The following is a 14,865-nucleotide window of genomic DNA, read 5'->3' as shown; positions in this document are numbered from 1 at the left end:
AACTGTCTGCCCTGATCTCCAACCCAGACCATGAGTCAATATTTAAGATACCTCGGCTCCAATCCATGCAGCTTTACAGCTCATCTGTGCCAGAAGAGGGGAGCGGCACGGCTGCAGCCCACGGCACTGCAGGCTGGCTGGGGCAGCGCAGCCTCCAGAGCAGAGCGGGGCCAGCACATGTGGGGTGTCTGTCTGTCTGTCTGTCTGTCTGTCTGTGCCCAGGCTGACACTACGCCGGCACCGAGCCTGGGGGCTGCTGCCCGAGGGTCACTGAAACAGCCCTGCGTGTGCATGCTGTACACATACCCTGGGAGAATGGGTCTCCTTCCTCTTACTTGAGCCAAGGAATGGCTTCCAGGACTGAAAGCAGTAGTAAAACACCCATTGGCTGCCTTGGGACCTGGAGCTGGGAATGTGAACTCTGATTTTTTATTTATCAGCTAAGACATCCTTTCAAAATGTTTTCTGCTTAGTCTTCTTTTATATTTTTTGGATTATGCAGAACAGTTGTCAGTATTCTTATTTAAAATGTTCTAGCTATCTAAGAATTAATAAGAAAATAATATTTGTTATAAAAGTTTTTTTCACTGTGAAGTGTTTTTGCATTTCATTCAAAAATTTGACAAAATTTCAAATAGTCCTCCCTTACTGTTTCCTATTACAGCCCATTTGGTGATGATGCCTTCATCTCTTCTGGAATAATACCTCATCTTCCAATTTGTTCACTATAGCTGTTGTCTGACAAGTTGCAAATGATGGGTTTAGATTTTCTCATACACACACAAGCACACACATGGACTTTCTATCTTCCGTGCTTGCCCATTAGACTTCTGTTCATGATTAGATACATAAATTAAAGACATGGCATCCAGGGAAATGCCTTTGAAAATCCCTTCAATTTTTTTGTCTTAGGTGAAATAAAAGTTGTTAGCTAAGCTAATACAGTCAGATCTGAACAGGGGGGAATTTTCAGGGAAGTGCTGCCTGCTCAGATAAATGGCTCTGTCATAGGTATGCTATGAGTGAAGATAGTATCTGCTAGGATAAGAGTAAAATGTTTTTCAGAGCCTTAAATGGAATTCAAGTGGTGACTGTATTATGCATACAAATTACCAGAGGCCTTCCTCAATCAGGTCTGTGGATTTGCTTAATGGAAAACAATTTTTCCAGTTACTGTCTACATATGCACATTCCACAGCAGGAATACATAAGCCTGGAGCAGATGAGTGGAAGACTTTTGGATTAGCAGTCATAGAGGACACCCATGTGTCCAGCTGCCCTTTCTGTTTTCTACCAAAAGATACAAATGCTCTGAGGTCTACCACACTTCTGTTGTTACCTGTTTCTCTCTTGATATAACCTTGCCCCTGATGAGACTGAAATTATTTCTAAATGCTTTAATAGTTTCTGAGTTACTTAGCCAGTATGAAGAGTTTTCCCCTGTTTTCTATTGGCAAGTCCCAATGAGAAAAGAGAGAAAGCTGGATCTGTTGAACTCAGAATAACCTCCTCAGGTCATTGAATCAACTCAGTCTTAAGTCAAGGCTTTACCCACATCTGAGGGAAAAAGACAATCTATCTGCAGATCTTTTTACATGATGACACACAAGGACAGAAGGGAAAGTCCACAGGTGTGTGCTCTGGAGTTCCTGTGTTCTGGCAGCTGCAGCTGTTTGAATGCCCAGCATCATGCCCTGGCTGGTAGGATCTCCTTGGGTATGTCTGAGAGGAACTTGGACTGCAAGCTCCCCATGCTGGCTAAGCAGTGGGAGCTCCAGGAGCAGACTCTATCCAAAAAGCTACTCTGGCCTCAAGATACTGAACCTTTGTGTCAGCTAAAGATGACTTACTTTGGTAAAAAGACCCCAAGTTGATTTTTATAAGGATATTATCTTGATGTGACACTGCCCACAAAACCATCCATTATGGTTATAGGAGGTTTCTGGACCAATTAGATTAGTTACCAATCTACAGAAATGTTCTCATCATAAAACTTCTCCTACATAGCATTTTTATGAGGTCTTATGATGCAGAAATGATTTTCAGCCAGTTTGAACAAAGTAGCAAACCAGAAACGGAGCTCCAGGAAGAGCTAGCTACTCACTGAAAGAAATTCTGTCTTTGCTCACAGCACTCTTTTACCATGACCTTCAAAAGTATTGCCTTACCAATTTCTAAAATAATTTGTGAGCATTTAAAAGGGAAAAGAATATCTCTTCTGAATCAGAACAGGATGCAATTCTAGTTAAAACCAAGTGCAATAATAAAAAGAAAAACATAAAGGAGGGAAAGAGCTTGGAAAATAAACTCCTTCAGTTTTCATTAAGTTGTGAGGATTTTTTTAAAAATAAATACATTCTGAAAAATTTGTTTCAAAAGAAAAAAAACTGGTGTTTTCCAGTCATCCAGTTCTTTATGTTTTTTTAATTGCATGATTGCATTTAAGAAGTTTGCTGACTAATGTGGCACAGGTTGTGTGTTTCAAAGCTACTGAGCACTCCGTGCTTTCTTTTGCAGTTGATGATGGGTGTCTAGAAAACACCCCAGACACAGCAGAGTTCAGCAGGGAATACCAACTGCACCAACACCTTTTTGATCCAGAGCATGACTATCCCAACAGGGGCAAGTGGGTGAGTACGTGCTTCTTGCTTATTTTTGTTGCATGTGAAACTGGATATTGTCTGCTGTGTGGGACACTATGAAACCATGAGGATGATATTGTCCTTAATGCTGGAAGTTATCACCCTGAGGGAAACTTCTCAAAAAAGGTGAACTTGGCCTGAAAAACAGAAATAGTGTTTGTGATTGATAAACACCCCAGAAAAACAGAAAGCAGAAATCCTTGTTCTATTACCTGTCCCAAAGCATGACAGCTTGATAAGTGCAAAAATCTACATTTCAAACTACAGTGAACATGCAGCCAAAATTAGTGCAGATTTTAAGATTTCAAAATATAAAATGGCCTTAATCTGAAAGAATATCCACGTTCAGTGACTATGCACTGTTCAGCTACATATATAAGAAATAGAAAGAAAATACAGATAGATGGAGTTCAGCAGGTTAAAACAGCTTAAAAAATCTAGGATGACAATTTGCCTTAAGAAATCCTCCTCACCTTAAGGATTTTGGAGGATTTGATGCTGCTTCTTCCTCTAGTCAGATTATGCACTGTATTATATTGAACACCTATTTGACACATCACGTGTAATAAACACAGTGAGCTACACTAAGGGCAAGAATCTTGCTCTGAGCATACATGGACTTTAATAACTGCAGCTAGACTATTTCTGCAGGCTAGAGGCTCCAAAGAAAGCTCTACCACTTAATCTTGGATTACATCAGTTAAAATGTCCAATCCCAAATCCATTTTCAGGCGCCAGGAAAACAATAACAATGATCATAATTTAGGCTTGTAGAGCAAATAATGAAATCTCATTTTACATTGTTATAACACTTCACTTAAGATTGCACTAAACCAGTGCTCTGTAAGCATACATCGATAAATGGACATGTTTGGCAGTCTCTTCTCCTGCTGTAATTTTGAGACAATGATTCATCTTCATAATCAAACCAGTATAAGATTTATAGTCTTAATTACTTATGTGAGTGTTAAATTTCTGGAGAGAATCATGCCAAAAATCCAAATTTTGGAAACTTGTTGCATTCTACGTAATTACCATCAAAGGTTTTCATTTCAAAAACACCAGATGGTGAGCGTTCTTATTTATGCCAGATAAGACTGTTAGTTTTCTTATTATTCATGAGTACTTTACTTTCATAATACCATTCTGAAGACTAAAAAGGCACTTCTGTAAATCTTTGGCCTATAGCAATATTTCAGAATCAAGCATACATACTATGTTGTCATCAGCAACACATATACTTAATAAATGATAGTAAATCATTAGCGAATCCTGGGCTTTTTTGTATCTCCATCCATCACTACTAATTCAGGAGAAAAAGCTGCTCATGTATGGATTAAAACACTTCTGGGTACTAAACAGTAATCATATTTAGCCGCAGCTTAGCCAAGTCCAGATCTTTTAAATTAGCAATGAAACAGCTGGTCATGTGCATGAGCAAATATTCTGCTGAGATCCAGGAGAACAACCCTGATCATCTCCTAATTCCATATTACCAAATGGTAAAAATATAAATACAGTGGTATCTTTTTGTGGCTGCAGTTTTTATTTTTAATTCTCTGGAAAAATCAAGTAAACACTCCAAGAATTAGGTGTTTGCTTATAAAGCAGAACTGAAGTAGATCAGATCTTTTAGGGCACTCACTGTTGTCTGCAATAAGTTGTAAATGACCAACACAGCTGGCTGTGGGCTGCCTACTGGGTAGCTGTGCATCCTCACCCTCCCCCAGCGCCTAAAATTCCCTCTGCCCACACAGTTTGTTCCTGCTTCTCCTGTTGAAGAGCCTAGGGCCAGGGGCAGTGATGGTTGTGTGCTCACAGACTGTGTTTCCAGCAGCTCTTGCCAGCTGAGTGGGCACCAGGCTGTCATCACCAGCTGCAGCTCCTGCAGCCAGTGTCTGCTGGGCCCATGGAGGCTGGCATGTGCTCCCAGCTCTTGGGGGAGCCTCTCCCCAGCCTTTTCCTACCACTGTGTGCTTGAAGAAGTGTTACAGCTTCCAGTGAACCAACATGCATTCCTTAGTGTAACCACAGAAAAACCCAGATTCCATTAGCAGGTCATAAAAAAAGGACCTGTTTGTCCTACTGGGACAGAAACAGGTTGGTTGGGTTGTTTTGGTGACACACTGTCATGCTTGCAGAGCTGTGGGACCTCTGCAGTATCCTGTGAATAACACACATTTTATAAGGGTCAAGCCAGTCTAGAAGCTGTCTCATGCAGCAAAGTACATGGTGCTAAATATTACATGTAAACACTGCTAATACATCTGCAGATACAAATATATAAATCATAATAAATATATACAGGGTTAGGAGTGGGAAGAAAGGGGAAGAATTTTTCTGTCTTTGGGATAGCTCCCCATATATCAATATGCTGGCCAGTGAGAAGTCTCAAGAACAGACTCTATTTATAGAGTGAGATCCATGGGTTATACTCTCCTCCCCTCTCCTCATATGGGGAAAACACAGAGGGGACAGTGGAAATAATAGGTTGAGTGACTTTTGGAGTTTTCTATCCTTGTGTACAACTGTAGTTTCTAAGATTTCAGAGTTTTTTCCCCCAGTTCAGACTTTTCCTTATAGGACATACACACTTTCTGAGTGTACCTTTCTTGCATCTTGGCTCTTTGGATGGTTTGAAGAAGTGTTGTTGGCATCCAGAAACACTTGCACAAAGATAATTTACACTATACAATTTACAATCAAATGTAAAAACCTCTTACATATTTTGTTGATTTAAAGCATTTTTACTTCTGATTTTTTCCACCCAAATCCCAGCCCGTAGTACTCTAATCCAAGTAGCCAAGAGGATACAAAGGAAGCTCCAGGAGTGAGGGAAAAGTAGAAAACCACGTGCAGCATGTCTCTACATGAGGTGTATCTTTAACTGAAGAAAACTCTGTGCCTTCATCCTTAACAACCTCTCAGTGAAGGATGAACACTTCATGGCAGATTTTGGTGGCTGATGAGGTCAGGCCATTACGCAGTGGAACATACTTTCAGGATTGCTATTATCATACAAGTATGTTCTTAACTCATGCTCCACAACCATATTTGCTTTGTACTCCACATAATGCTACAGCAGTACTTAGGGTCTTAAAACATTTTCTCAAACAGACTAAACAAAATATGGTTTCCTTGAGCAGGGATAGTTCAATTGTAAGAATTTTTTCAGAATGATGGAAATGCTAGCTCCAGTAGTCCATGAAATCATTTTTATTTCAGAAACACCCATTTTCCTCTCATGAAAGTACAAGGTCAAATACTTTAGACAGAGAAGCTTTGATGGTGCTTTGTTTCCTAAGGAGAATAATTCATGCATCCTTGAGTTTCCTTAAAATGTTAAATTTAAGTTTTCCTGAAGTGAGCCTGCATAAATGACTAGCCAAGAATGTTCCCCTTGGCCAACTTCATCTCTGTTCCCTTTTGGAACAGCTCAGACAAAATAACTGAGGTTGGATAAGAGATAGGCTTTGTGAATTTGAGGTTTAATGAACACAAGAAGTACAAAACAGACAATTTTGGCAGATTTCATTGTAACACTTGAAAATGTTTGTTTTTTCTCATATCAAGGCTGCAGAGAGAGTTAGACGTGTTTGGTGAATTTGTCTCGTGCTAGAATTACACTTTCTATTTATATAATCAATGTTAGGTCAGTTGTTTATAGCAGAATTAATGGCCTTGTTTATATAGTCTTCTGCTTTTATACATGTAATTCTTCTCTCCTTCCATTTTCAGGTTAGGGTTTGGTTTTGGTTTTCTTCATAACACAGAATTGAAACAAAATGTGTTGAACATGTGTGTGTTATTCCAGACTTTATTAGAATTCACTACTTATAAGAAATACAACAATATGTGGATGCACTTATGTAAACTATGGTCAGAGGGGGTTTTTTGTGTTGGTTTTTTTTTCATTTTCTTTTCTCATCATCATAACTTTCTCTTCTGCCAAGATGTTTCTGGCAGTTTTTAAAAGGTTTGCCATTAAAAATGTTATAGACCAAATGGTTTTTAGAAGCTTTATTGAGGGCACTACTTAAACAAAGGAAGAGTTGGCGCTGAACTCCTTTCAGCAGAACTTTGCACTGGGAAGTGTTGATATCTGGAAGGGAATAAGCAAAGACAACAAAACAGTAGGAATGACGCCTATTTTGTTTTTAAAAGGAATTAGAAAATCCCTTGTAAAGCAAATTTTTTTGCTCCTGTTCTTGTGTCACCTCAAATGTATATAAAGATATACCAGAGGCAGGACTCCTGCTTCTTCTCCTTCACATTCTTATTTTTCTTTTTCCTTCTGCCTTTTCTTAAAAAAAAAAAAAAAAAAAAAATTATACCATGTATCACATGATAGGGAACATCCAGACTGTACAGCACATACTTGAAGCCCTTATTGCCTGAACATGGGGCATAACATAGTGGAAAATTACTGGCTTTTAAATTGTTGGTAAGGCTGTGACTGCTCCTGACGAACTGTGATTCTCAGTAGGAATACACAGATATTTATTTGTGGTTTATTTCTCCCATAAAACTACACACTCCTCTAGACTTGATAGTATTTAATAGCAGAAGTAGTATTTTAAAAGAAGAGTGTAATGGATTTGATGGCTGTGTTGGTTTTTTTTTCCTTTTCAGAGCAAGAATTTACTCTTTGAGAAAATCAATGGCGGTCCAAAAAGAAGAAAGAGGGTAACTATCTGAATATTTCATAGCCCCTATATAATCTAGAGACCTAATAAAAATTAAAACCATATTGTTGAAATGAAGAGATAGTCTAATGCATTTGTATTATACTTTAGATTATGTGTCAGGAACTCCCTGTGATAAACTGCTATTGCTAGCTTAAGGACTGTACACTGGGCACAAGCCTTATTCCTCAAAACAGACTCTTGCTTTCAGAAGATACACTCAAGTGTAGAACATTATAAAACCTTGTATTGTCTGTCTTTTAAAATTGATTCTATTTGCTTAAAACCATTTAAAATTATTTAAAGATCTCTAAAATAATCTCAGAATTTGAAAATTCCTACTAAAAATATTAGTAAATTTAATTACCGCTATCTATGTGTGTGAATATATTTTTGGGTGTAAATAACACTAGAGGTGGTTCTTTATCTGATCTACCCCAGATGAAACTCCTATCACTGTGTCCCACTTGCTTGAAAGACAAAGATGAAAAGGTTCTCACTGTTCTGCTCCTGTAACAAGGAAGGCAACCCACACAGAGAGATTCTGCACAGTCTGCCTCATACTCTCTCTTTTTTGGTAGCGTCAGCCTTTCTTTAATTAACAAAAAAATCACATTCAGTAAGAGTCGACATCTTCAGCTTTGCTGCTGTGTATTATTTTTGCAAAAAGAAAAAGTCTAGCTCTCTGCCAGAAAGTAGCTTTTCAAAATATGACAGCACAGTTTATATTGTAAATGAAGTAAATATAGTTTAAAATAACGAGCATAAGCGAAGATGATTTATTTATTTTGTAACTCTCAAATTTTAAGTGTCTGCTAGAAAGGGAGAAGATGAGTTGATTTTTTTCCTGATTCAGACATCACTGGCAGCTGGCACTTCAACCATAAGTTAATGATCTGACCTGAGCTTAGTACTTGCTTCATGCTTACATTTGATTTTTGAGTTTTTTAGTTGAAAAGTAAAAAAAGGTAGTCACCTGACTTTAATTTTTAAGTAGAATTTACTCTGGAAATAATTCAGCAGAATATTTATTAATAGCTAGAACAGCATGTTAAAGTAGAATTCATGCAACATATACATGAGGGGAAAAAAAGAAAAAAAGAACATTTTCTTTCTGTGAGCTGACTGACACAGTTTGATACAAAAGAAGTACTAGCTGGAGACACTTGGCAGCTACATGGCCAGGGGTTGCCCAGAATTTTGAAGGTGAATTGCTTTACAGACTTATTAAATAATCAGACTGATTTTCCTAGCACCTACATGTCACTTAATGCTAAATTCATTAGAATTTAATAGAATCAATATAATTTAAATTATTTTAGGGTAATACTGTAATAATTTCTAATGATTTAATGCACAATTCAGAATCTCCACTTTATCAGCAGAAGAGTAACCTAGAACTATCAGTAGGGGAGTGTGTTTTTCTAGAAATCAAGAAGTCCCCTGGATTCCCCTCCTGCCTTTTGTGCTCCCTGCCACCCCTCCCTGCCTTTCTGCACAGACACAGTTTTGGGATCTGGCAACAAATTGATTTTGAATGTCCCCGTCTGAGGTTAAAACAAGTCCTGTGTAACAGTGTGTGTAGTAACCCTGCTGTGTCTATCCAGGGCTGTAGTGAAATAGTCACAGAGGCACCACTGGAGTCTAGAAAACCACATCTTCTGAGCATGTGTGCATATTCATGTATTTCTGTGTGCCTCTACAGGCACACGTGCAAGCATGCATACACATATCAGTGTTCACCACGTGCTGCTGTGCTCATCTCTCTGCAGCACTTCCACTGCAAGACAAGGAGGTTTGCAGTGACATCTAATTTTAACCAGCAGCTCTCCCCTTTTTTAAATGTCTGTGCTTGCAGACAGCCCTGTCCAGAAGTGTCAGGACCATTTCTGTGATCACTGAGTTGCTGTGGGCTCAGAGCTGTGTACAAAGGTGCTCGGGAGTTTGTGTTACTTTCAATTCTGCACAGCTGCATGGGATTAAACATATTTTAGTCAAATCAGCCAAAGTATTTTGCATTGTATTTTGTGTTTTCTTTTGTTGGTTAAGAAGGATTCAAAATTTTATGTAGTCTCATTCTCTTCAACTTTATTTCAAAAAGTAGCAAGCAAGTACCATTCCAAAAAAAAAAGACCAATTAATCTTCCTAGGAATCTTCAAATAATTCTTAGAAGTTTATGCAATGGTTGAATTTCACTAAATTAACATTAAACAGAACTTCTTTAAACAAACACAAACAAATCATTTACATATGTCTTATTTCTAACAATTTAAAGCATTGGAGTTAGTTTATTTTCAAAGATTTTTCCACGTTCATTTCTGGTTCTTAATATTTTTCTGTTTTCACTTGCAGCAGGCAAAACACCCAAACCTAAGAGAAGTAAAGCAAAAGGGCTCCTCTGTGCTATGACTAAGTATTAATGATAGCATCCACAAGGGCCTAAATTGAAGATAGATAAACCCCAAATGTTTTCCAGAGATTTGACAAATACTTCAGATAGCTGAAAATAAATATTTCATGCCCATTATGAATGCTTTTTTTTTTTTTTTTTTTAATTCCTAAGTTTTGGTGAAAGAAGCACAGAAATGTCTCAAGAAAAGTAATTTCTGTGACACACAGCCTGACAAGAATCAGGAGATACTGGAAAATTTTCATTCCTCTGAAGTTTGTCCTTAGGCAAACAGTTTTTATTAGCATCAAAAAGCCTTCATGCTAGAATTTTTGCCTGTATCTGTGTGAAGAAGACAATATACACTTGAATTTTGCTTACACTGACACTGTAACAAGCCAGAAGGCGGGTGTAAATGATACTTAATACTGAAGCTCCAGTGAACTGCTTGTCACTTTGCAAATACAGTAAATACATTTTACTCCATTGGTATAGATAAAATTCAAGCATTTCTATGTTACTCCATCTGCGATCTCCAAGCAGTTTTGAGACAGGATCTGTTCATCTTCAGCCTCACATTGTGCTGCTTGCATGGTGCAAAGTGAAGTTCAGCCCTCTCCAGGAATCTTCTTTCAGCATTCCCTTCTTCTGGCAGTGCTATGAGAGCCATTTTCTATGCCAAAACCCTGTTTGGCTCTGCTTCTTTGCCAGCAGCTTTTTATCTCAGCATCAAGAGAGGAAGCAACGAGGGTTTCCTGGAGAGGAGACAGGCTGAACAAGAGGCTTTGGTCAAACTGGAATCGTGGTCTCTAATTTGTGTCCCAGCACAATGGCCATCAGGGGCTGATGATTCAAGCTAAAGCTTACCTGTACTTCTCCAACAAGTTCTGTCCTGCCTCAAGAATTAGGGAGTTAGAGCTGCTGGTGTGTCTCTGCTGAGCTGAGGAAAGGAGGAGTGGAGCAAAAAGGCAGTGTTTAATTGAGATTCTTCTATATTCCTGAAAGGCCTCCTTCACTTGTATTCCTTTCAGTGGATTGAATTAAATTCTTGCGCAAAAAAAAAAAAATAGAAACAAAACACTGGTGACTTTTAGATTTAATCCCTGGCAGAGCAATTTTTCCCCACGTCTGTAAATATCTGACAGATGAAATACATAAATATGTTCACTAATCCTAGTTACCTTTTATCTGTTTCCCTGTTTCTAATAAGTTTAAATATTTTTGAACTTTTTCAGAGTGTGAACCCCTATCTGCAAGGACAGCGACTGGATAATGTTGTAGCAAAGAAGTCTGTTCCACAATTTTCAGATGAAGACAAAAGTCCTAAATAAGTACAATAAAAATGAAAGATAAAAACTCATGCCATCCTCCTCTAGATCATTATATTGCTTATACATAATAATCTATTAAAATCCTTGTGAATGGCAGCATGCTTATTATTTATATAATTGTAGATTAAAACCAGCTGTATTTATAACAGCATGTTCTCCTAGATGATAAAAGTATGGTTCTGCTTTTTGTTAAGTTATGGTAAAAGGATATTTCTGTTGTTTTTATTTTAGTCATGGAGCAAACTTTAAAAATGTTAGTCATTTTTGATAGCTAATGTGAGGTAAATGGTCTTAATGAGAAACTTGTAAATAGGAAGATGAAAAATAATGCCAAGTCTGACTCCAACATTTAATCTTAAATGTTACTATGTTTGACACATGAAAATTATAGTTTTATGTTTTGTTCACAAATATTGTTACTTAGCAAAGACAAAGTATTTATTTTACGCAGGGAATTTTGGCTTTTGGTCCATTTTAATAAACATTTAAGCAATCTACAAGGTTTGCAAAGTGACATTTTCCAAAATATTTCAGAGGCTCGTTTGTCTCTGTTATTGCTGTGCAAATTTAAGAATTAAAGAACTGCTTTTTGACTGTATCCACTGAACTATTTTTCTGTTAGTTTTAATCATTCCATGCCCACAGCTTTGCTGAACACTTGAACATCTTCCTTCCTTATCAATGGAACTGTTATGTGAAAATTAATCTCCCCTGCTGTTCTTTGTCTTAGTAACTGCAGCATTTGTGCATTACACTGTTGTTAAATTATAAGTAAAGATGGAGACATTTGTCTGTGTTAATAAGGTTGTGTCAACAACCTCTGAATCTAAATCCAGGATATGAAGGTCATTACAGTTGATCTTCTGAAAAAATATGCTACTCTAATACCACTTGTAGCTATCATTGCCCTTGAATTTGTTCTGGGAAGCTTAAATTGCCTTCTTGCCCCTAGGAGATTGAAGAACTTTATATTCCAGAGTTCTCCCTTTCTGAAAGATGAGAACACACCTGACTATTTCAAGCCATGTGAATGGAGCACTGGAATTAGGGAAAATAGCATTAGTTTACAGCTGATATTACAAATAATATGAGGGAAATGGTGAGGAAAAAAAAAGTAGTTTCCTTTCCCATCCTATAGAAAGATAACAGGGAAATAATGATGACCTCTTAGAAAAAAGAAAAAAAACCAAACAAGAAATTAAGGTTCCTAGCTATATAAAATTAAAGTTAACAAGATGGCTCAGGTATTACTGTTGTTGGCATTTGCTTTTTTTGTCCCACCCCTTAGTTATTTGTAATAAATTATATATTTAGAGAACTGGGCCTTTCGAGCCAAATATGGGTAGATTGCAAAATTTTGGAATGGACTATCATGTCTTTCATCATATTTCCTTTTTAAAAAAAATCTTGAAGAGAAAAATGAAAAGTATGTCATAAAGTGGGGTTTATACTCACACAAGACACAAGCATGAGGAATTTCGATGAGTCACAGAGCTCCTTTGGCTTCCAGTGGCTGGAACAGGATGGGAGCAATCCAGCTGTCCCTGTGACAGAACTTGTATTCTCTGCATCTGGAGCTTACTCTTTTTACCTGCACTCCTGCTCAGTCTTCAACAGGTATTGAAAGCTGCAAATCTACAAAGATGGATCCAAAACCAACAAAGAGTCTATATGTATAATGGCCTAAATCTGACATCAAATCTTACTGATGCTCAGTGGCCCAGAGTGTGTGAAATGGTCATTCCAGCCACTGGTGGAGCTACAAGGCTTCCAGGCATTTGGAGGCCAGACTGCCATTCCTAAGAAATTGGTGTTTCTTCACATCCTTGACTGTTCCATCGATACTTCTGAAACAATCTGAGTTACATTCTGTCCTTATAGCTCCAGTAAAATCCATTTGAATCACAAAAATGAAACAACCATGATGGCAATTTATTTCATTTTTAAGCTCTTTTTAAGGACAAGTGCATAATAAAAGGAAGTGTGTACAGTAAATAGGGAGCTTGAAAAGGGAAGGGCAAAGAAGCATTGCTTGCTTAAGAGTATCAATAATCCCACATGTAATTTTGTGAAGCACTCGAGGTCACTCCAACCCTGTGTGGGAATGTGAAATCCAGCAGTGCAGACTGGCCAGAGCAGGGATACCGGGCAGGCTGCCTGCACGCCACCAAAAGAAGCTGCCCTCCTGTGTATGACAGACCTGCACAGTGCAGGCAAAGAAAAAAAATCACAATTCAAACCTGCTTTTGTCCTTAAACACAAGCAAAGAACAAAGTAAAAATGTTTACCCTGCACAAAACGATGTGTCTTACAGGAACTGTCTGCTGGAGCAAGTCAAGTGTGTGGTGGTGAGCAGCTGTCTGCTGAGTTCATCAGGCAGCTTGAGTGCATCACCAGGAAGACTCAGAAGTACTATTGTGAAATTTTAATAAAATATAGCTATTGCACCATGATAATGAATTTCATTACTCTAATTTCAGCTTCATGGCAGAGCTGTCTTTTGGTACTGGGACTGGCTAGTCCCATATTGATTAAAAAAAAAACCAAACAAAAAAACATAAGCAAAAATCCTTGTCCCTCCTACTGTTCCAATAAGAGTCCAAACATCCGTATGTAGTTTTTTAAACAGAATAATCACAGTGCTGGTCTTTCAGAATCAATGAACAAAGATATCAACTATCCCACCTCACTCAGAGTTCACCAAACCAATATTTACAAGAATGTAAATAGCTGCACAGGTGTAATTGCCCTTTTACCTTTATGATGCATGTGAATTAAGGAGCATGTATATTGATACTGTTGTTTAGAATTTTCATCAAATTAAAACCTTTTAGAGTATTTTAAAATTTGCAAGTGTGTTAATTGCCTCTAATGCATTAGAGACACAATGTGCTAGAAGGAAGCTATACAAAATAAAATGTATTGCCCTGAAACATTTGATTTTGTCTGGTAAAGAAATATTCATTACTCTAGTTTAAAAAAAGCACTGTGTAACTGATTAGAATATTTGATTTGTGACACAAAACTTACTCTGGGGGCACATGTGCATACACACACACACACATTAATACACTTTTCAAAACAATACAGTCTGATAATAAACTCATTACTAAAGAATATAATGATGTTAACCCACAGAAAAAAGTAATATAAATATGCTTAGTGAATTGTTAAGGTGGGGAAATCATTATATACTTCTAATTACTGGCACATTTGCATTCACCAAATGCAACAAAACCATGCTGCTATCTCTGCAGCAGCTCAGGGGCAATCCAAAGAAGCTGGGTACTACTTCTCTGATATCAGAGTTCTGAGAGTCACTTCCAGGACTGCATTTAAAGCTGACCTGAAGCTTATTTTATCAAAATGTGATGAAGCCCATCTTATCTCTTAAACTGAGGAAGGGCACAGGGAGAAAGATGACTACCAATTCCTTTAGGTTTTTGGCTTTGTTGTCAACAGAGTAACACTTAAGCCCCTTTGTTTCCAAATGTCTGTAGTTGGGGAAGCAGACAGCAGCTTTTTCACGATGAAGAGGAGACTTGCCTTCAAATCAGGCTCTAAAGAGTAGCTCTATGGAAGTGTTGAAAAGGCTTTGTTTTCATTTTCATGGTGTACAAAAAACTAATTTTTGAACATTTAAATTTTTTGGAAAAAGCCTATAACAACATTAACCCAAAACAAACTTGGAATCTTCTGGCCTGTTTGCTGGTAAGCGCACTAAACCAGTTCTCACCTCAACTTATAATGTGATACAATTTTTATGCAATTAATTTTTTTTATGCAAATAGACAGTGCCTGGATCTGTAGGACAGAG

The 14,865-nt window shown here is 37.7% G+C and overlaps 1 protein-coding gene and 1 long non-coding RNA gene across 4 annotated transcripts in view; one reads left to right on the top strand and one right to left on the bottom strand.

Annotated features, from left to right (window-relative positions):
- SCG5 (secretogranin V) overlaps positions 1–13,981 on the top strand; it is a 28,337-nt gene extending 14,356 nt beyond the window's left edge. For all 3 annotated transcript variants that reach the window (XM_066552493.1, XM_066552492.1, XM_066552491.1), the window contains 3 exons: positions 2,518–2,630; positions 7,275–7,328; positions 10,953–13,981. In XM_066552493.1, coding sequence (XP_066408590.1) covers positions 2,518–2,630; positions 7,275–7,328; positions 10,953–11,048 — 263 coding nt within the window. In that variant the 3' untranslated portion in view covers positions 11,049–13,981. The remainder of the gene's footprint in view (positions 1–2,517; positions 2,631–7,274; positions 7,329–10,952) is intronic.
- LOC136558177 (uncharacterized) lies at positions 9,399–13,381 on the bottom strand. The gene is made up of 2 exons (XR_010783843.1): positions 10,585–13,381; positions 9,399–10,488 (listed from the first exon to the last, which is right to left on the bottom strand). It is a non-coding gene; the product is annotated as an uncharacterized lncRNA (long non-coding RNA).
- Positions 13,982–14,865: the final 884 nt, after the last annotated feature.

The sequence above is a fragment of the Molothrus aeneus genome, chromosome 6, assembly GCF_037042795.1.
Source record: "Molothrus aeneus isolate 106 chromosome 6, BPBGC_Maene_1.0, whole genome shotgun sequence".
Lineage (NCBI taxonomy): Eukaryota > Metazoa > Chordata > Aves > Passeriformes > Icteridae > Molothrus > Molothrus aeneus.
The sequence above is the reverse complement of the archived record's forward strand: the minus strand, read 5'-3'. Positions and strand labels throughout refer to the sequence as shown.